At 38.0% G+C, this 24595-nt stretch overlaps 1 protein-coding gene across 1 annotated transcript in view; it reads left to right on the forward strand.

The window, feature by feature from the left end:
• Positions 1 to 1935: 1935 nt before the first annotated feature.
• Positions 1936 to 24595, forward strand: part of LOC138335661 (fibronectin type 3 and ankyrin repeat domains protein 1-like) — a 29015-nt gene continuing 6355 nt past the window's right edge. The window contains 7 exon segments of the mRNA XM_069284823.1: positions 1936 to 2033; positions 2360 to 2425; positions 3713 to 3927; positions 22817 to 22893; positions 22895 to 22927; positions 22929 to 22991; positions 24054 to 24098. Of these exon segments, the coding sequence (XP_069140924.1) occupies positions 1936 to 2033; positions 2360 to 2425; positions 3713 to 3927; positions 22817 to 22893; positions 22895 to 22927; positions 22929 to 22991; positions 24054 to 24098 (597 nt within the window).

The raw sequence follows: 24595 nt of genomic DNA on the forward strand, positions 1-24595 counted from the left end.
CCATCTTGAACTTTGATATTACGAGTTTGTTACTGCATTTTCTTATGCAATGCTGAAGGATCTCTTTGAAATTTCATATGTAGGTTTTTCTTTGTCCCTATAGATTGTCAATTGCATTTTATAGACAAAAGGATTCAACAGCATGACTGATAAGCATCCAGCTGTCATGGATTTTGTCACTTTTTCAGAAAATACTGAAAATTAAGGTCTAGCTTCTTCATATTAAACTTTTAAGGTCTTCTTGGTCCTAAGTTCTGCATATCCATTTTAGAACAAAATCAAGCATTACATGGCAGACAGTGACCATATTGATTTTGACAATGGAAGTGACTGTTTCTGCTAAGCAACGTAATGTTAGCAAACTTGTGGAATTTTCCTATATGTATTCAATATTTGAAAGGAAGAAGGAAAGAAAAGAAAAGCAGAGAAAAGGTTCCTCTTTCCATTGTTAGGCATGGATCATTCTTGGTGGACTAGTAGAATTTTACATGGGCCTGTCAGGTGGACAGGGATATCTCAAAACCTTTCACAAGGGTTGAAATATCCCTGTCCCACCTGACTGGCCCATGTAAGGTTCTTTTTCTTCCATACTTTAACGAGAAATTGTGAAAATTCAGTCAACATGAAAATCACTGGGCGTAAAAATGGTCGCCGCATGTATTGAGGACGTCACTGTCTAGCAGGTGAACTGTCTTTTCCCTACCCTGAGTTAATTATCTTTTCCCTAACAACTGAGGTATAACCCTGTCAAGTAGGGAGATAACTCTGTCAAGTATGGGAGATAACTCTGTCAATCATGGGAGAAACCAGGATCTCTCTTGTTAATTGAGTTGGAGCATTTACATTAATGGCATTTTAGTGATACCATGAAGGTCCTGTAGGACTGACTATACAAGGTCTAGCTCTCTTAGTGACAATACCAAGGTGTGTTACCATGTTGATCCTGTAGGACTGACTATACAAGGTCTAGCTGTCTTAGTGGACAATACGTAGGTGTGATATCATGTAGATCCTGTAGGACTGACTATACAAGGTCTAGCTGTCTTAGTGACAATACATAGGTGTGATACCATGTAGATCCTGTAGGACTGACAATACAAGGTCTAGCTGTCTTAGTGACAATACCAAGGTGTGATACCATGTAGATCCTGTAGGACTGACAATACAAGGTCTAGCTGTCTTAGTGACAATACGTAGGTGTGATACCATGTAGATCCTGTTGGACTGACAATACAAGGTCTATAGCTGTCTTAGTGACAATACGAAGGTGTGATACCATGTAGATCCTGTAGGACTGACAATACAAGGTCTAGCTGTCTTAGTGACAATACGAAGGTGTGATACCATGTAGATCCTGTAGGACTGACAATACAAGGTCTAGCTGTCTTAGTGACAATACGAAGGTGTGATACCATGTAGATCCTGTAGGACTGACAATACAAGGTCTAGCTGTCTTAGTGACAATACGAAGGTGTGATACCATGTAGATCCTGTTGGACTGACAATACAAGTAGACTGACAATACATGTAGTTGGACTGACAAGACAAGGTCTATAGCTGTCTTAGTGACAATATGAAGGTGTGATACCATGTAGATCCTTTAGGACTGACAATACAAGGTCTAGCTGTCTAAGTGACAACACCAAGGTGTGTTACCATGTAGATCCTTTAGGACTGTCACTATACAAGGTCTAGGTGTCTTAGTGACAATACAAAAGTGTGATATCATGTAGATCCTGTAGGACTGACTATACAAGGTCTAGCTGTCTGAGTGACAATACGTAGGTGTATCCAATTAGACTGTGTGGATTAATATTGCTTTGTGTCAGACATGTTTACAAACTGTGAAAAACTACGTTGATTTTCTCTTTAATTGTTTGATAACCATCATTTTAAGAGTACATTTTTATGACAGTGTAGATATCCATTGTTCTGATGGCTTTTCTTCTGAACTTCAGGGAAGTGAACATCGACACCCCAGACAATTTGGGTTTCACCGCTCTCATGCAGGCTGCAAAAAAGGGGGACGCTGAGTAAGTGATGTTTATACATAGTGTGTCAACTGTAATGCCTGATGTAGTTGTGTATGCTCAAGGTAAAACTGATAGGTAAAATACATTAAATCGGTCCTTTGTTCACAGCAGTGATCTTGTTTGAATATAATCACATACAGTTCTTTGTTTAATCATCACATACTTTGTTATGATAATTAAATTACTGTGAAATACCATATTTAAGACCGTACTATCATACAAATTAATTGATCATTTTTTTCCTGCTAAATTCGTGATAAGTCTTTCCATGTAATTGAACAGATATAGTCATTATTTATTCTTGTTATCCATTTTTATCTTTTTAGTATGACAGAATTGCTGCTTAAATTTGGTGCAGATGTGAATCAAAAGAATGAATCTGGTAAAACAGCGTGAGTACTTTTTCCCCCATTTTTTTAGCTCATCTGGTTCTAAGGACCAAGGTGAGCTTATATGATACTGTAGAATCGGGTGTCCTTCCGTCCTTCAACAATCAACTTCTTCATAACTGCTGGTCGAAATTTTAACAAAATTTGATGGTAGCATCCTTAAAGGGTACTGACTGAAAATTGTTCAAATGATTTGGCTGAACCCACAGGGCCTGAGGGGCACTGCCAAAAGGGGTCAATTTGGTTGTCTTCATATTTATACAACTTCATTCACTGAAACTATATATATATATATATACCAAGAAAAAAGTACGTGTCCATGTAGAGTTGAAATATATCAAAAAATAAAAGTCAACGACTTTCCTCTTGTACATTCACCATTTCATGATGGCTCTTCAGGAGTAGAAATGTTTATTTTTCAAAGAACAAATTAATGACGTCACAAATAGCGTGACGTCACAAGGTACACACACGTTTACATAACAATAATATGAAGTTGCGCCATTTTCTATTATGGCCTATTGAGAGTTGGTTTTAATATTTTTATAAGTTGATTTTCTTTGTTTTCCAACAAAACAGAGTCTGAAGAATGCAATTGATATAAAGGTATAACATTAAATTGATCACCTGCACAATCATGAACATGCTTATTGACATTCAAATTACGTAGAGAATCCGTTCTTGTTTGTTGCCTATGAACAGTCATACGTGTTCTAAGTTCATTACTAGTTTGGCCGATGTAATAAATCACCACAACGAGAACAAATTATAGCATATATCACACACTTCGATTTGCAATTCATGTTTGCTTTTACAGTAAAATGCAAGCCATTTTTAAAAACATATGTACTACATTCAATAATAATTGGACATGTACCGCATCTAGGTGTCTTACATTTCGACACCACGGGGTCAGCAATAGATTTATTGAACCTGGAACTTGTCAACATTTGATTTAAATTTTTAGGTTGTCTTCTACTTTGCAAAATTGTATGGTTTTCAAAAGTCTTTCTCATACGATCACTACTTTGCATTAACTCATTACATTTATATTTTAATCACAGGAAAAATATTGAAATTTCAATATATATATTCTGAAACTAAGCATGTAATAGCACTCATATTACATCGTAACATTCTTATGAGGTGGGTATTAAAAATTGTACAAATGGCTGACCTGGTAAATAGTTTGTTAGGCTGTGTCCAGGCCAGGGTTTGGTTTTTACCTAGCTGGTATATAATCTGCTATGCTGTGTAGTCAGGTGTAGAGACATGTTTTCAATATTACAGTCTGATGTTGGCTTGCTTTGCTGGTGAGAAGGATACCATCAAACTCCTACGAGAATACGGAGCAAAGTATGATGATTTTGATAACGGAGGATCAACAGCAATTCACTGGGCCGTGGACGGTGGACACCCAAACCTCATTGACTGGATGATCGCAGATGGAGCTGACCCCAACATCTGTGACAAACACTCAAGCTGGACACCTCTTCTGCGATGTGGTCAGTACCATAATAAGCTTGTTATGAAGTCTTCAAATAAAGAGATGCTCAATATATTATTACTTATTTTGTCTCCCTAAGGAATTGCATCCTTTCTATGATAAATAATAAATAATGATAATTATTGCTATATCCAGGTAAATCACACAGGCCATGTGGCCTTTTGTTTTTATGTCAGGATGAAAGTTGTACCATCTTCATTTTACTCCACAAAACACACTACCATACCCAATCCTCAAAGTTGTACCATCTTCATTTTACTCCACAAAACACACTACCATACCCAATCCTCAAAGTTGTACCATCTTCATTTTACTCCACAAAACACACTACCCTACCCTATCCTCAAAGTTGTACCATCTTCATTTTACTCCACAAAACACATTACCCTACCCTATCCTCAAAGTTGTACCATCTTCATTTTACTCCACAAAACACACTACCATACCCAATCCTCAAAGTTGTACCATCTTCATTTTACTCCACAAAACACACTACCATACCCAATCCTCAAAGTTGTACCATCTTCATTTTACTCCACAAAACACACTACCCTACCCAATCCTCAAAGTTGTACCATCTTCATTTTACTCCACAAAACACACTACCATACCCAATCCTCAAAGTTGTACCATCTTCATTTTACTCCACAAAACACACTACCCTACCCTATCCTCAAAGTTGTACCATCTTCATTTTACTCCCACAAAACACACACCATACCCAATCCTCAAAGTTGTACCATCTTCATTTTACTCCACAAAACACACTACCCTACCCTATCCTCAAAGTTGTACCATCTTCATTTAACTCCACAAAACACACTACCATACCCAATCCTCAAAGTTGTACCATCTTCATTTTACTCCACAAAACACACTACCATACCCTATCCTCAAAGTTGTACAATCTTCATTTTACTCCACAAAACACACTACCATACCCAATCCTCAAAGTTGTACCATCTTCATTTTACTCCACAAAACACACTACCCTACCCAATCCTCAAAGTTGTACCATCTTCATTTTACTCCACAAAACACACTACCATACCCAATCCTCAAAGTTGTACCATCTTCATTTTACTCCACAAAACACACTACCATACCCAATCCTCAAAGTTGTACCATCTTCATTTTACTCCACAAAACACACTACCCTACCCAATCCTCAAAGTTGTACCATCTTCATTTTACTCCACAAAACACACTACCATACCCAATCCTCAAAGTTGTACCATCTTCATTTTACTCCACAAAACACACTACCCTACCCTATCCTCAAAGTTGTACCATCTTCATTTTACTCCACAAAACACACTACCATACCCAATCCTCAAAGTTGTACCATCTTCATTTTACTCCACAAAACACACTACCCTACCCTATCCTCAAAGTTGTACCATCTTCATTTTACTCCACAAAACACACTACCATACCCAATCCTCAAAGTTGTACCATCTTCATTTTACTCCACAAAACACACTACCCTACCCTATCCTCAAAGTTGTACAATCTTCATTTTACTCCACAAAAACACACTACCATACCCTATCCTCAAAGTTGTACCATCTTCATTTTACTCCACAAAACACACTACCATACCCAATCCTCAAAGTTGTACCATCTTCATTTTACTCCACAAAACACACTACCCTACCCAATCCTCAAAGTTGTACCATCTTCATTTTACTCCACAAAACACACTACCCTACCCTATCCTCAAAGTTGTACCATCTTCATTTTACTCCACAAAACACACTACCATACCCAATCCTCAAAGTTGTACCATCTTCATTTTACTCCACAAAACACACTACCATACCCAATCCTCAAAGTTGTACCATCTTCATTTTACTCCACAAAACACACTACCCTACCCAATCCTCAAAGTTGTACCATCTTCATTTTACTCCACAAAACACACTACCCTACCCTATCCTCAAAGTTGTACCATCTTCATTTTACTCCACAAAACACACTACCATACCCAATCCTCAAAGTTGTACCATCTTCATTTTACTCCACAAAACACATTACCATACCCAATCCTCAAAGTTGTACCATCTTCATTTTACTCCACAAAACACACTACCATACCCAATCCTCAAAGTTGTACCATCTTCATTTTACTCCACAAAACACACTACCCTACCCAATCCTCAAAGTTGTACCATCTTCATTTTACTCCACAAAACACACTACCATACCCAATCCTCAAAGTTGTACCATCTTCATTTTACTCCACAAAACACACTACCCTACCCTATCCTCAAAGTTGTACCATCTTCATTTTACTCCACAAAACACACTACCATACCCAATCCTCAAAGTTGTACCATCTTCATTTTACTCCACAAAACACATTACCCAATCCTCAAAGTTGTACCATCTTCATTTTACTCCACAAAACACACTACCATACCCAATCCTCAAAGTTGTACCATCTTCATTTTACTCCACAAAACACACTACCATACCCAATCCTCAAAGTTGTACCATCTTCATTTTACTCCACAAAACACACTACCCTACCCAATCCTCAAAGTTGTACCATCTTCATTTTACTCCACAAAACACACTACCCTACCCTATCCTCAAAGTTGTACCATCTTCATTTTACTCCACAAAACACACTACCCTACCCTATCCTCAAAGTTGTACCATCTTCATTTTACTCCTCCACAAAACACACTACCCTACCCAATCCTCAAAGTTGTACCATCTTCATTTTACTCCACAAAACACACTACCCTACCCAATCCTCAAAGTTGTACCATCTTCATTTTACTCCACAAAACACACTACCATACCCAATCCTCAAAGTTGTACCATCTTCATTTTACTCCACAAAACACACTACCATACCCAATCCTCAAAGTTGTACCATCTTCATTTTACTCCACAAAACACACTACCATACCCAATCCTCAAAGTTGTACCATCTTCATTTTACTCCACAAAACACACTACCATACCCAATCCTCAAAGTTGTACCATCTTCATTTTACTCCACAAAACACACTACCATACCCAATCCTCAAAGTTGTACCATCTTCATTTTACTCCACAAAACACACTACCCTACCCTATCCTCAAAGTTGTACCATCTTCATTTTACTCCACAAAACACACTACCCTACCCAATCCTCAAAGTTGTACCATCTTCATTTTACTCCACAAAACACACTACCATACCCAATCCTCAAAGTTGTACCATCTTCATTTTACTCCACAAAACACACTACCATACCCAATCCTCAAAGTTGTACCATCTTCATTTTACTCCACAAAACACACTACCATACCCAATCCTCAAAGTTGTACCATCTTCATTTTACTCCACAAAACACACTACCATACCCAATCCTCAAAGTTGTACCATCTTCATTTTACTCCACAAAACACACTACCATACCCAATCCTCAAAGTTGTACCATCTTCATTTTACTCCACAAAACACACTACCATACCCAATCCTCAAAGTTGTACCATCTTCATTTTACTCCACAAAAAACACACTACCAATCCAATCCTCAAAGTTGTACCATCTTCATTTTACTCCACAAAACACACTACCATACCCTATCCTCAAAGTTGTACCATCTTCATTTTACTCCACAAAACACTACCTACCATACCCAATCCTCAAAGTTGTACCATCTTCATTTTACTCCACAAAACACACTACCCATACCCTATCCTCAAAGTTGTACCATCTTCATTTTACTCCACAAAACACACTACCATACCCAATCCTCAAAGTTGTACCATCTTCATTTTACTCCACAAAACACATCCATACCCAATCCTCAAAGTTGTACCATCTTCATTTTACTCCACAAAACACACTACCATACCCAATCCTCAAAGTTGTACCATCTTCATTTTACTCCACAAAACACACTACCATACCCAATCCTCAAAGTTGTACCATCTTCATTTTACTCCACAAAACACACTACCATACCCAATCCTCAAAGTTGTACCATCTTCATTTTACTCCACAAAACACACTACCATACCCAATCCTCAAAGTTGTACCATCTTCATTTTACTCCACAAAACACACTACCATACCCTATCCTCAAAGTTGTACCATCTTCATTTTACTCCACAAAACACACTACCATACCCAATCCTCAAAGTTGTACCATCTTCATTTTACTCCACAAAACACACTAACCTACCCTATCCTCAAAGTTGTACCATCTTCATTTTACTCCACAAAACACACTACCATACCCAATCCTCAAAGTTGTACCATCTTCATTTTACTCCACAAAACACACTACCCTACCCAATCCTCAAAGTTGTACCATCTTCATTTTACTCCACAAAACACACTACCATACCCAATCCTCAAAGTTGTACCATCTTCATTTTACTCCACAAAACACACTACCATACCCTATCCTCAAAGTTGTACCATCTTCATTTTACTCCACAAAACACACTACCATACCCTATCCTCAAAGTTGTACCATCTTCATTTTACTCCACAAAACACACTACCTACCCAATCCTCAAAGTTGTACCATCTTCATTTTACTCCACAAAACACACTACCTACCCTATCCTCAAAGTTGTACCATCTTCATTTTACTCCACAAAACACACTACCTACCCTATCCTCAAAGTTGTACCATCTTCATTTTACTCCACAAAACACACTATACCCATCTCAATTTACATCCATTTTACTCCACAAACAACTAGTTACCAATCCTCAAAGTTACTCTTCATTTTACTCCACAAAACACACTACCCTACCCAATCCTCAAAGTTGTACCATCTTCATTTTACTCCACAAAACACACTACCCTACCCAATCCTCAAAGTTGTACCATCTTCATTTTACTCCACAAAACACACTACCATACCCAATCCTCAAAGTTGTACCATCTTCATTTTACTCCACAAAACACACTACCATACCCAATCCTCAAAGTTGTACCATCTTCATTTTACTCCACAAAACACACTACCCTACCCAATCCTCAAAGTTGTACCATCTTCATTTTACTCCACAAAACACACTACCCTACCCTATCCTCAAAGTTGTACCATCTTCATTTTACTCCACAAAACACACTACCCTACCCTATCCTCAAAGTTGTACCATCTTCATTTTACTCCACAAAACACACTACCCTACCCAATCCTCAAAGTTGTACCATCTTCATTTTACTCCACAAAACACACTACCATACCCAATCCTCAAAGTTGTACCATCTTCATTTTACTCCACAAAACACATTACCCTACCCTATCCTCAAAGTTGTACCATCTTCATTTTACTCCACAAAACACACTACCCTACCCTATCCTCAAAGTTGTACCATCTTCATTTTACTCCACAAAACACACTACCATACCCTATCCTCAAAGTTGTACCATCTTCATTTTACTCCACAAAACACACTACCATACCCAATCCTCAAAGTTGTACCATCTTCATTTTACTCCACAAAACACACTACCATACCCAATCCTCAAAGTTGTACCATCTTCATTTTACTCCACAAAACACACTACCATACCCAATCCTCAAAGTTGTACCATCTTCATTTTACTCCACAAAACACACTACCATACCCAATCCTCAAAGTTGTACCATCTTCATTTTACTCCACAAAACACACTACCATACCCAATCCTCAAAGTTGTACCATCTTCATTTTACTCCACAAAACACACTACCATACCCAATCCTCAAAGTTGTACCATCTTCATTTTACTCCACAAAACACACTACCATACCCTATCCTCAAAGTTGTACCATCTTCATTTTACTCCACAAAACACACTACCATACCCAATCCTCAAAGTTGTACCATCTTCATTTTACTCCACAAAACACACTACCCTACCCAATCCTCAAAGTTGTACCATCTTCATTTTACTCCACAAAACACACATACCTACCCAATCCTCAAAGTTGTACCATCTTCATTTTTACCCACACAAAACACACTCTAAAACCACTACCCTACCCATCCTCAAAGTTGTACCATCTTCATTTTACTCCACAAAACACACTACCCTACCCAATCCTCAAAGTTGTACCATCTTCATTTTACTCCACAAAACACACTACCATACCCAATCCTCAAAGTTGTACCATCTTCATTTTACTCCACAAAACACACTACCCTACCCAATCCTCAAAGTTGTACCATCTTCATTTTACTCCACAAAACACACTACCATACCCAATCCTCAAAGTTGTACCATCTTCATTTTACTCCACAAAACACACTACCTACCCTATCCTCAAAGTTGTACCATCTTCATTTTACTCCACAAAACACACTACCCTACCCTATCCTCAAAGTTGTACCATCTTCATTTTACTCCACAAAACACACTACCATACCCAATCCTCAAAGTTGTACCATCTTCATTTTACTCCACAAAACACACTACCATACCCAATCCTCAAAGTTGTACCATCTTCATTTTACTCCACAAAACACACTACCCATACCCAATCCTCAAAGTTGTACCATCTTCATTTTACTCCACAAAACACACTACCATACCCAATCCTCAAAGTTGTACCATCTTCATTTTACTCCACAAAACACACTACCCTACCCAATCCTCAAAGTTGTACCATCTTCATTTTACTCCACAAAACACACTACCATACCCTATCCTCAAAGTTGTACCATCTTCATTTTACTCCACAAAACACACTACCCTACCCAATCCTCAAAGTTGTACCATCTTCATTTTACTCCACAAAACACACTACCATACCCAATCCTCAAAGTTGTACCATCTTCATTTTACTCCACAAAACACACTACCCTACCCTATCCTCAAAGTTGTACCATCTTCATTTTACTCCACAAAACACACTACCATACCCAATCCTCAAAGTTGTACCATCTTCATTTTACTCCACAAAACACACTACCCTACCCAATCCTCAAAGTTGTACCATCTTCATTTTACTCCACAAAACACACTACCCTACCCTATCCTCAAAGTTGTACCATCTTCATTTTACTCCACAAAACAATACCATACCACCTCAAGTTGTACACCATTTTACTCACAAAACACTCATACCCAATCCTCAAAGTTGTACCATCTTCATTTTACTCCACAAAACACACTACCATACCCAATCCTCAAAGTTGTACCATCTTCATTTTACTCCACAAAACACACTACCTACCCTATCCTCAAAGTTGTACCATCTTCATTTTACTCCACAAAACACACTACCATACCCTATCCTCAAAGTTGTACATCTTCATTTTACTCCACAAAACACACTACCCTACCCTATCCTCAAAGTTGTACCATCTTCATTTTACTCCACAAAACACACTACCCTACCCTATCCTCAAAGTTGTACCATCTTCATTTTACTCCACAAAACACACTACCCTACCCTATCCTCAAAGTTGTACCATCTTCATTTTACTCCACAAAACACACTACCATACCCAATCCTCAAAGTTGTACCATCTTCATTTTACTCCACAAAACACACTACCCTACCCAATCCTCAAAGTTGTACCATCTTCATTTTACTCCACAAAACACACTACCATACCCAATCCTCAAAGTTGTACCATCTTCATTTTACTCCACAAAACACACTACCATACCCAATCCTCAAAGTTGTACCATCTTCATTTTACTCCACAAAACACACTACCATACCCAATCCTCAAAGTTGTACCATCTTCATTTTACTCCACAAAACACACTACCATACCCAATCCTCAAAGTTGTACCATCTTCATTTTACTCCACAAAACACACTACCATACCCAATCCTCAAAGTTGTACCATCTTCATTTTACTCCACAAAACACACTACCATACCCAATCCTCAAAGTTGTACCATCTTCATTTTACTCCACAAAACACACTACCCATACCCTATCCTCAAAGTTGTACCATCTTCATTTTACTCCACAAAACACACTACCATACCCAATCCTCAAAGTTGTACCATCTTCATTTTACTCCACAAAACACACTACCATACCCAATCCTCAAAGTTGTACCATCTTCATTTTACTCCACAAAACACACTACCCTACCCAATCCTCAAAGTTGTACCATCTTCATTTTACTCCACAAAACACACACTACCATACCCAATCCTCAAAGTTGTACCATCTTCATTTTACTCCACAAAACACACTACCATACCCAATCCTCAAAGTTGTACCATCTTCATTTTACTCCACAAAACACACTACCATACCCAATCCTCAAAGTTGTACCATCTTCATTTTACTCCACAAAACACACTACCATACCCAATCCTCAAAGTTGTACCATCTTCATTTTACTCCACAAAACACACTACCATACCCTATCCTCAAAGTTGTACCATCTTCATTTTACTCCACAAAACACACTACCCTACCCAATCCTCAAAGTTGTACCATCTTCATTTTACTCCACAAAACACACTACCATACCCAATCCTCAAAGTTGTACCATCTTCATTTTACTCCACAAAACACACTACCATACCCAATCCTCAAAGTTGTACCATCTTCATTTTACTCCACAAAACACACTACCATACCCAATCCTCAAAGTTGTACCATCTTCATTTTACTCCACAAAACACACTACCCTACCCTATCCTCAAAGTTGTACCATCTTCATTTTACTCCACAAAACACACTACCCTACCCAATCCTCAAAGTTGTACCATCTTCATTTTACTCCACAAAACACACTACCCTACCCAATCCTCAAAGTTGTACCATCTTCATTTTACTCCACAAAACACACTACCCTACCCTATCCTCAAAGTTGTACCATCTTCATTTTACTCCACAAAACACACTACCTACCCTAATCCTCAAAGTTGTACCATCTTCATTTTACTCCACAAAACACACTACCATACCCAATCCTCAAAGTTGTACCATCTTCATTTTACTCCACAAAACACACTACCCTACCCAATCCTCAAAGTTGTACCATCTTCATTTTACTCCACAAAACACACTACCATACCCAATCCTCAAAGTTGTACCATCTTCATTTTACTCCACAAAACACAACCTACCATCCTCAAAGTTGTACCATCTTCATTTTACTCCACAAAACACACTACCCTACCCTATCCTCAAAGTTGTACCATCTTCATTTTACTCCACAAAACACACTACCATACCCAATCCTCAAAGTTGTACCATCTTCATTTTACTCCACAAAACACACTACCTACCCAATCCTCAAAGTTGTACCATCTTCATTTTACTCCACAAAAACACTACCTACCCATCCTCAAAGTTGTACCATCTTCATTTTACTCCACAAAACACACTACCATACCCAATCCTCAAAGTTGTACCATCTTCATTTTACTCCACAAAACACACTACCCTACCCTATCCTCAAAGTTGTACCATCTTCATTTTACTCCACAAAACACACTACCATACCCAATCCTCAAAGTTGTACCATCTTCATTTTACTCCACAAAACACACTACCATACCCAATCCTCAAAGTTGTACAATCTTCATTTTACTCCACAAAACACATTACCCAATCCTCAAAGTTGTACCATCTTCATTTTACTCCACAAAACACACTACCCTACCCTATCCTCAAAGTTGTACCATCTTCATTTTACTCCACAAAACACACTACCATACCCAATCCTCAAAGTTGTACCATCTTCATTTTACTCCACAAAACACACTACCATACCCAATCCTCAAAGTTGTACCATCTTCATTTTACTCCACAAAACACACTACCATACCCAATCCTCAAAGTTGTACCATCTTCATTTTACTCCACAAAACACACTACCCTACCCAATCCTCAAAGTTGTACCATCTTCATTTTACTCCACAAAACACACTACCATACCCAATCCTCAAAGTTGTACCATCTTCATTTTACTCCACAAAACACACCTACCCAATCCTCAAAGTTGTACCATCTTCATTTTACTCCACAAAACACACTACCATACCCAATCCTCAAAGTTGTACCATCTTCATTTTACTCCACAAAACACACTACCATACCCAATCCTCAAAGTTGTACCATCTTCATTTTACTCCACAAAACACACTACCCTACCCTATCCTCAAAGTTGTACCATCTTCATTTTACTCCACAAAACACACTACCATACCCTATCCTCAAAGTTGTACCATCTTCATTTTACTCCACAAAACACACTACCCTACCCTATCCTCAAAGTTGTACCATCTTCATTTTACTCCACAAAACACACTACCATACCCAATCCTCAAAGTTGTACCATCTTCATTTTACTCCACAAAACACACTACCCTACCCTATCCTCAAAGTTGTACCATCTTCATTTTACTCCACAAAACACACTACCATACCCTATCCTCAAAGTTGTACCATCTTCATTTTTCACAAACACTACACCATCCTCAATTGTAAAACACACTACACTACCCTACCCAATCCTCAAAGTTGTACCATCTTCATTTTACTCCACAAAAACACACTACCCTTACCCTATCCTCAAAGTTGTACCATCTTCATTTTACTCCACAAAACACACTACCATACCCTATCCTCAAAGTTGTACCATCTTCATTTTACTCCACAAAACACATTACCATACCCTATCCTCAAAGTTGTACCATCTTCATTTTACTCCACAAAACACACTACCATACCCAATCCTCAAAGTTGTACCATCTTCATTTTACTCCACAAAACACACTACCATACCCAATCCTCAAAGTTGTACCATCTTCATTTTACTCCACAAAACACACTACCCTACCCTATCCTCAAAGTTGTACCATCTTCATTTTACTCCACAAAACACACTACCATACCCAATCCTCAAAGTTGTACCATCTTCATTTTACTCCACAAAACACACTACCATACCCAATCCTCAAAGTTGTACCATCTTCATTTTACTCCACAAAACACACTACCATACCCTATCCTCAAAGTTGTACCATCTTCATTTTACTCCACAAAACACACTACCATACCCAATCCTCAAAGTTGTACCATCTTCATTTTACTCCACAAAACACACTACCCATACCCAATCCTCAAAGTTGTACCATCTTCATTTTACTCCACAAAACACACTACCATACCCAATCCTCAAAGTTGTACCATCTTCATTTTACTCCACAAAACACACTACCATACCCAATCCTCAAAGTTGTACCATCTTCATTTTACTCCACAAAACACACTACCATACCCAATCCTCAAAGTTGTACCATCTTCATTTTACTCACAAAACACTACCTACCCATCCTCAAAGTTGTACCATCTTCATTTTACACACAAAACACACTACCATACCCAATCCTCAAAGTTGTACCATCTTCATTTTACTCCACAAAACACACTACCATACCCAATCCTCAAAGTTGTACCATCTTCATTTTACTCCACAAAACACACTACCATACCCAATCCTCAAAGTTGTACCATCTTCATTTTACTCCACAAAACACACTACCCTACCCAATCCTCAAAGTTGTACCATCTTCATTTTACTCCACAAAACACACTACCCTACCCAATCCTCAAAGTTGTACCATCTTCATTTTACTCCACAAAACACACTACCCTACCCTATCCTCAAAGTTGTACCATCTTCATTTTACTCCACAAAACACACTACCATACCCTATCCTCAAAGTTGTACCATCTTCATTTTACTCCACAAAACACACTACCATACCCTATCCTCAAAGTTGTACCATCTTCATTTTACTCCACAAAACACACTACCTACCCTATCCTCAAAGTTGTACCATCTTCATTTTACTCCACAAAAACACACTACCATACCCAATCCTCCAAAGTTGTACCATCTTCATTTTACTCCACAAAACACACTACCCTACCCAATCCTCAAAGTTGTACCATCTTCATTTTACTCCACAAAACACACTACCCTACCCAATCCTCAAAGTTGTACCATCTTCATTTTACTCCACAAAACACACTACCCTACCCTATCCTCAAAGTTGTACCATCTTCATTTTACTCCACAAAACACACTACCCTACCCAATCCTCAAAGTTGTACCATCTTCATTTTACTCCACAAAACACACTACCATACCCAATCCTCAAAGTTGTACCATCTTCATTTTACTCCACAAAACACACTACCCATACCCAATCCTCAAAGTTGTACCATCTTCATTTTACTCCACAAAACACACTACCCTACCCAATCCTCAAAGTTGTACCATCTTCATTTTACTCCACAAAACACACTACCATACCCAATCCTCAAAGTTGTACCATCTTCATTTTACTCCACAAAACACACTACATACCCAATCCTCAAAGTTGTACCATCTTCATTTTACTCCACAAAACACACTACCCTACCCAATCCTCAAAGTTGTACCATCTTCATTTTACTCCACAAAACACACTACCATACCCAATCCTCAAAGTTGTACCATCTTCATTTTACTCCACAAAACACATTACCCAATCCTCAAAGTTGTACCATCTTCATTTTACTCCACAAAACACACTACCCTACCCTATCCTCAAAGTTGTACCATCTTCATTTTACTCCACAAAACACACTACCATACCCAATCCTCAAAGTTGTACCATCTTCATTTTACTCCACAAAACACACTACCATTACCCAATCCTCAAAGTTGTACCATCTTCATTTTACTCCACAAAACACACTACCATACCCAATCCTCAAAGTTGTACCATCTTCATTTTACTCCACAAAACACACTACCCTACCCAATCCTCAAAGTTGTACCATCTTCATTTTACTCCACAAAACACACTACCATACCCAATCCTCAAAGTTGTACCATCTTCATTTTACTCCACAAAACACACTACCATACCCAATCCTCAAAGTTGTACCATCTTCATTTTACTCCACAAAACACACTACCATACCCAATCCTCAAAGTTGTACAATCTTCATTTTACTCCACAAAACACACTACCATACCCAATCCTCAAAGTTGTACCATCTTCATTTTACTCCACAAAACACACTACCATACCCAATCCTCAAAGTTGTACCATCTTCATTTTACTCCACAAAACACACTACCCTACCCTATCCTCAAAGTTGTACCATCTTCATTTTACTCCACAAAAACACACTACCATACCCAATCCTCAAAGTTGTACCATCTTCATTTTACTCCACAAAACACACTACCCTACCCAATCCTCAAAGTTGTACCATCTTCATTTTACTCCACAAAACACACTACCATACCCTATCCTCAAAGTTGTACCATCTTCATTTTACTCCACAAAACACTACCATACCCAATCCTCAAAGTTGTACAATCTTCATTTAACTCTACAAAACACACTACCCTACCCAATCCTCAAAGTTGTACCATCTTCATTTTACTCCACAAAACACACTACCCTACCCAATCCTCAAAGTTGTACCATCTTCATTTTACTCCACAAAAACACACTACCTACCCAATCCTCAAAGTTGTACCATCTTCATTTTACTCCACAAAACACACTACCCTACCCAATCCTCAAAGTTGTACCATCTTCATTTTACTCCACAAAACACACTACCCTACCCAATCCTCAAAGTTGTACCATCTTCATTTTACTCCACAAAACACACTACCCTACCCTATCCTCAAAGTTGTACCATCTTCATTTTACTCCACAAAACACACTACCTAATCCTCAAAGTTGTACCATCTTCATTTTACTCCACAAAACACACTACCATACCCTATCCTCAAAGTTGTACCATCTTCATTTTACTCCACCACAAAACATCCTCAAAGTTGTACCATCCATTTACTCCCAAAACATCCTACCAAAGTTGTACCATCTTCATTTTACTCCACAAAACACACTACCCTACCCAATCCTCAAAGTTGTACCATCTTCATTTTACTCCACAAAACACACTACCATACCCAATCCTCAAAGTTGTACCATCTTCATTTTACTCCACAAAACACACTACCCTACCCTATCCTCAAAGTTGTACCATCTTCATTTTACTCCACAAAACACACTACCATACCCAATCCTCAAAGTTGTACCATCTTCATTTTACTCCACAAAACACACTACCCTACCCAATCCTCAAAGTTGTACAATCTTCATTTTACTCCACAAAACACACTACCATACCCAATCCTCAAAGTTGTACCATCTTCATTTTACTCCACAAAACACACTACCCTACCCTATCCTCAAAGTTGTACCATCTTCATTTTACTCCACAAAACACATTACCCTACCCAATCCTCAAAGTTGTACCATCTTCATTTTACTCCACAAAACACACTACCATACCCAATCCTCAAAGTTGTACCATCTTCATTTTACTCCACAAAACACACTACCCTACCCAATCCTCAAAGTTGTACCATCTTCATTTTACTCCACAAAAACACACTACCTACCCAATCCTCAAAGTTGTACCATCTTCATTTTACTCCACAAAACACACTACCATACCCAATCCTCAAAGTTGTACCATCTTCATTTTACTCCACAAAACACACTACCATACCCAATCCTCAAAGTTGTACCATCTTCATTTTACTCCACAAAACACACTACCATACCCAATCCTCAAAGTTGTACCATCTTCATTTTACTCCACAAAACACACTACCCTACCCTATCCTCAAAGTTGTACCATCTTCATTTTACTCCACAAAACACACTACCCATACCCAATCCTCAAAGTTGTACCATCTTCATTTTACTCCACAAAACACACTACCATACCCTATCCTCAAAGTTGTACCATCTTCATTTTACTCCACAAAACACACTACCATACCCAATCCTCAAAGTTGTACCATCTTCATTTTACTCCACAAAACACACTACCATACCCTATCCTCAAAGTTGTACCATCTTCATTTTACTCCACAAAACACTACCATACCCAATCCTCAAAGTTGTACAATCTTCATTTTACTCCACAAAACACACTACCCTACCCAATCCTCAAAGTTGTACCATCTTCATTTTACTCCACAAAACACACTACCATACCCAATCCTCAAAGTTGTACCATCTTCATTTTACTCCACAAAACACACTACCCTACCCAATCCTCAAAGTTGTACCATCTTCATTTTACTCCACAAAACACACTACCCTACCCAATCCTCAAAGTTGTACCATCTTCATTTTACTCCACAAAACACACTACCATACCCTATCCTCAAAGTTGTACCATCTTCATTTTACTCCACAAAACACACTACCCTACCCAATCCTCAAAGTTGTACCATCTTCATTTTACTCCACAAAAACACACTACCATACCCTATCCTCAAAGTTGTACCATCTTCATTTTACTCCACAAAACACTACTACCCAATCCTCAAAGTTGTACCATCTTCATTTTACTCCACAAAACACATTACCCAATCCTCAAAGTTGTACCATCTTCATTTTACTCCACAAAACACACTACCATACCCTATCCTCAAAGTTGTACCATCTTCATTTTACTCCACAAAACACACTACCCTACCCTATCCTCAAAGTTGTACCATCTTCATTTTACTCCACAAAACACACTACCCTACCCAATCCTCAAAGTTGTACCATCTTCATTTTACTCCACAAAACACACTACCATACCCAATCCTCAAAGTTGTACCATCTTCATTTTACTCCACAAAAACACTACCCTACCCTATCCTCAAAGTTGTACATCTTCATTTTACTCCACAAAACACACTCCATACCCAATCCTCAAAGTTGTACCATCTTCATTTTACTCCACAAAACACACTACCATACCCAATCCTCAAAGTTGTACCATCTTCATTTTACTCCACAAAACACACTACCATACCCAATCCTCAAAGTTGTACCATCTTCATTTTACTCCACAAAACACATTACCCAATCCTCAAAGTTGTACCATCTTCATTTTACTCCACAAAACACACTACCCTACCCTATCCTCAAAGTTGTACCAATCTTTCCATTTTACTCCACAAAACACACTACCATACCCAATCCTCAAAGTTGTACCATCTTCATTTTACTCCACAAAACACACTACCCTACCCTATCCTCAAAGTTGTACCATCTTCATTTTACTCCACAAAACACATTACCATACCCAATCCTCAAAGTTGTACCATCTTCATTTTACTCCACAAAACACACTACCATACCCAATCCTCAAAGTTGTACCATCTTCATTTTACTCCACAAAACACACTACCCTACCCTATCCTCAAAGTTGTACAATCTTCATTTTACTCCACAAAACACACTACCATACCCAATCCTCAAAGTTGTACCATCTTCATTTTACTCCACAAAACACACTACCCTACCCAATCCTCAAAGTTGTACCATCTTCATTTTACTCCACAAAACACACATTACCCTACCCAATCCTCAAAGTTGTACCATCTTCATTTTACTCCACAAAACACACTACCATACCCAATCCTCAAAGTTGTACCATCTTCATTTTACTCCACAAAAACACTACCATACCCATACCCAAGTTGTACCATCTTCATTTTACTATCCTCAAAGTTGTACCATCTTCATTTTACTCCACAAAACACACTACCTACCCTATCCTCAAAGTTGTACCATCTTCATTTTACTCCACAAAACACACTACCATACCCAATCCTCAAAGTTGTACCATCTTCATTTTACTCCACAAAACACATTACCCTACCCTATCCTCAAAGTTGTACCATCTTCATTTTACTCCACAAAACACACTACCATACCCTATCCTCAAAGTTGTACAATCTTCATTTTACTCCACAAAACACACTACCCTACCCTATCCTCAAAGTTGTACCATCTTCATTTTACTCCACAAAACACACTACCATACCCTATCCTCAAAGTTGTACTGTGATCATTCATTCACATCATTATCATCCTCATGTACATCCAGGACAGTCCTGTGATCATGTACAATCTTCATCATTATCATCATCATGTACATCCAGGACAGTCCTGTGATCATGTACAATCTTCATCATTATCATCATCATGTACATCCAGGACAGTCCTGTGATCATGTACAATCTTCATTCATTATCATCGTCATGTACATCCAGGACAGTCCTGTGATTCATGTACAATCTTCATCATTATCATCATCATGTACATCCAGGACAGTCCTGTGATCATGTACAATCTTCATCATTATCATCATCATGTACATCCAGGACAGTCCTGTGATCATTGTACAATCTTCATCATTATCATCATCATGTACATCCAGGACAGTCTTGTGATCATGTACAATCTTCATCATTATCATCATCATGTACATCCAGGACAGTCCTGTGATCATGTACAATCTTCATCATTATCCTTCATCATGTACATCCAGGACAGTCCTGTGATCATGTACAAATCTTCATTATTTATCATCATCATGTACATCCAGAACAGTCCTGTGATCATGTACAATCTTCATTTATTATCATCATCATGTACATCCAGACAGGACATGTCCTGTGATCATGTACAATCTTCATCATTATCATCATCATGTACATCCAGAACAGTCCTGTGATCATGTACAATCTTCATCATTATTATCATCATGTACATCCAGGACAGTCCTGTGATCATGTACAATCTTCATTATTATCATCATCATGTACATCCAGAAACAGTCCTGTGATCATGTACAATCTTCATCATTATCATCATCATGTACATCCAGGACAGTCCTGTGATCATGTACAATCTTCATTATTATCATCATCATGTACATCCAGGACAGTCCTGTGATCATGTACATCTTCATTATTATCATCATCATCATGTACATCCAGAACAGTCCTGTGTTCATGTACAATCTTCATTATTATCATCATCATGTACATCCAGAACAGTCCTGTGATCATGTACAATCTTCATTCATTATATCATCATCATGTACATCCAGGACAGTCCTGTGATCATGTACAATCTTCATTATTATCAACGTCATCATGTACATCCAGGGACAGTCCTGTGATCATGTACAATCTTCTCATATATCATCATCATGTACATCCAGAACAGTCCTGTGATCATGTACAATCTTCCATCCATGTATCATCCATCATGTGGAATTCCTGAACAGTCCTGTGATCATGTACAATCTTCATTATTATCATCATGTACATCCAGGACAGTCCTGTGATCATGTACAATCTTCATTATTATCATCATCATGTACATCCAGAACAGTCCTGTGATCATGTACAGTCTTCATTATTATCATCATCATGTACATCCAGAACAGTCCTGTGATTCATGTACAATCTTCATCATTATCATCATCATGTACATCCAGGACAGTCCTGTGATCATGTACAATCTTCATCATTATCATCATCATTGTACATCCAGAACAGTCCTGTGATCATGTACAATCTTCATTATTATCATCCTCATGTACATCCAGAACAGTCCTGTGATCATGTACAATCTTCATTATTATCATCATCATGTACATCCAGGACAGTCCTGTGATCATGTACAATCTTCATCATTATCATCATCATGTACATCCAGAAAACAGTCCTGTGATCATGTACAATCTTCATTATTCATCATCCTTAATGTACATCCAGGACAGTCCTGTGATCATGTGTACAATCTTCATCATTATCATCCATCATGTACATCAGACACAGTCCTGTGATCATGTACAATCTTCATTATTATCATCATCATGTACATCCAGGACAGTCCTGTGATCATGTACAATCTTCATCATTATCATCATCATGTACATCCAGGACAGTCCTGTGATCATGTACAATCTTCATCATTATTATCATCATGTACATCCAGGACATTCCTGTGATCATGCAAGCATTTCAGAAAAATGGCCTCCTCAGACATCCTTTCCCGATTTTTTCAGCCTCAGTGTCGGGTAATTACCAAGTGGCGTCATGTCTGCTGCGAGAAGGGGCTGACATCAACTGTCAGGATATAGATGGGGAAGACACCGCTGATGATCACCGTCCTCAATAAAAAATGAGCAACTGTTGGACCTTCTCCTCAAGAGAAATGCTGACTGTAAAATCACAAACAAGGTAATTCTATGTGTCTAGTGCTGTCAATCACAAACAAGGTAAATGTGTCTAGTGCTGTCCAACTTCGCCCCAAGGTCACGGGCGCTCTGGTCAAGACATGAACATATAAATTAAAGCCACATTGTAGGATTTTTTGCATAATGTCTGTTTAAAGAAAAGAGAAAAGTAGTTGTTTTGATGATTTTAAAGAACAAGATGACATGAGACTGTTGTGGTTGATGCTATAAACCCTAGCTCTCCCAAGTAGTCCGATACTGTACTGGTCTGCTGCCTCGTTTTTATCCCCCGCCCAACGAAGTTGGCGGGGGATATACAAATGGGTTCCGTCCGTCCGTCCTTCCGTCCGTCCGTCCGTCCGAATGGTTTCCGGAGCATAACTCTAAAACCAGTAGAGATATTTCCACGAAACTTCATACACACATTGGTCTTATGGTCTAGTAGTGCCTTTTACTATTTTTAGGTTTTCATTTTTTGCATTTTTTCCGTAACCATGGAAACATTGCTGAAAATATCATATTTTTGTAACAGGTTCGTTCCGGAGCATAACTCTAAAACCAGAAGAGATGTTTCAAAGAAACTTCATAGACACATTGGTCTTATGGTCTAGTAGTGCCTTTTGCTATTTTAAGGTTTTCACTTTTTGTACTTTTTTCTGTAACCATGGAAACATTGCTGAAAATGGCAGATTTTTGTGTAAGAATCGTTTCCGGAGCACAACTCTAAAACCAGCAGAGATATTTCCATGAAACTTCATAGACACATTTTATGTAGGACTTCTATTTTTGTATTATGCTTTACTTTTTATTTAATATGCATGCAGTAAAACTCAGATGTTTTCAAAGTTGGTTTCACTTTGTTAAAAAAAACATTTATATGTTTTGTATATATTCTTCAATTGCAGTTGGGTTTTAAAATACTTTCCTTATACTCTTACTAGCATATAAAATTAATGCATTAATTTATTTAGCTCTCCATTGGCGGGGGATCTGAATGACTATGTCCTTGTATATCATACATTGTATCTATACATTAACTTTAAAGAACTGCGTCTTTTTGTTGTAGTGGGGCAAGAATGTGTATGACATGGCTTTAGCCATGGAAAAAAGGGTAAGTATTCAAATATCCAAAGAATATACTGGAGATGTGTATAGAAGAGATATAGAATAATACTGTGTATCCCTTGATATAGCCTTGATTATACTAGTACTCTCCATTTGTCAAACTTAATCACATAGTACTGACTGTGCCCCTGTATATTTCATGTAATCGTCACATACCACTTATTGAACAGAAATATATTCCCTTTCCCTAATTCAGATACTTACCTTATAGTATTTAAACCATCTCTGCGCCAAACAGGTGATTGGTCCTTAAAATTTGTTATCGACAGCTTTTTCATCTGTTTCTTTCCAGTATTATTAATCAATAAATATAACTGTTTGAATAAATAATAGAAATGTTGAAAAACATATGATAAATAATAGAAATGTTGAAAAACATATGATAAATAATAGAAATGTTGACATGTACAGTTTGTTATAATTTGATCCTCTCTGATAACCCTGTTTTCCTTAAACTATTAACCACATCCCCTGTAGTTTGAG

The sequence above is a fragment of the Argopecten irradians genome, chromosome 11 (genome assembly GCF_041381155.1).
Source record: "Argopecten irradians isolate NY chromosome 11, Ai_NY, whole genome shotgun sequence".
Classification (NCBI taxonomy): domain Eukaryota; kingdom Metazoa; phylum Mollusca; class Bivalvia; order Pectinida; family Pectinidae; genus Argopecten; species Argopecten irradians.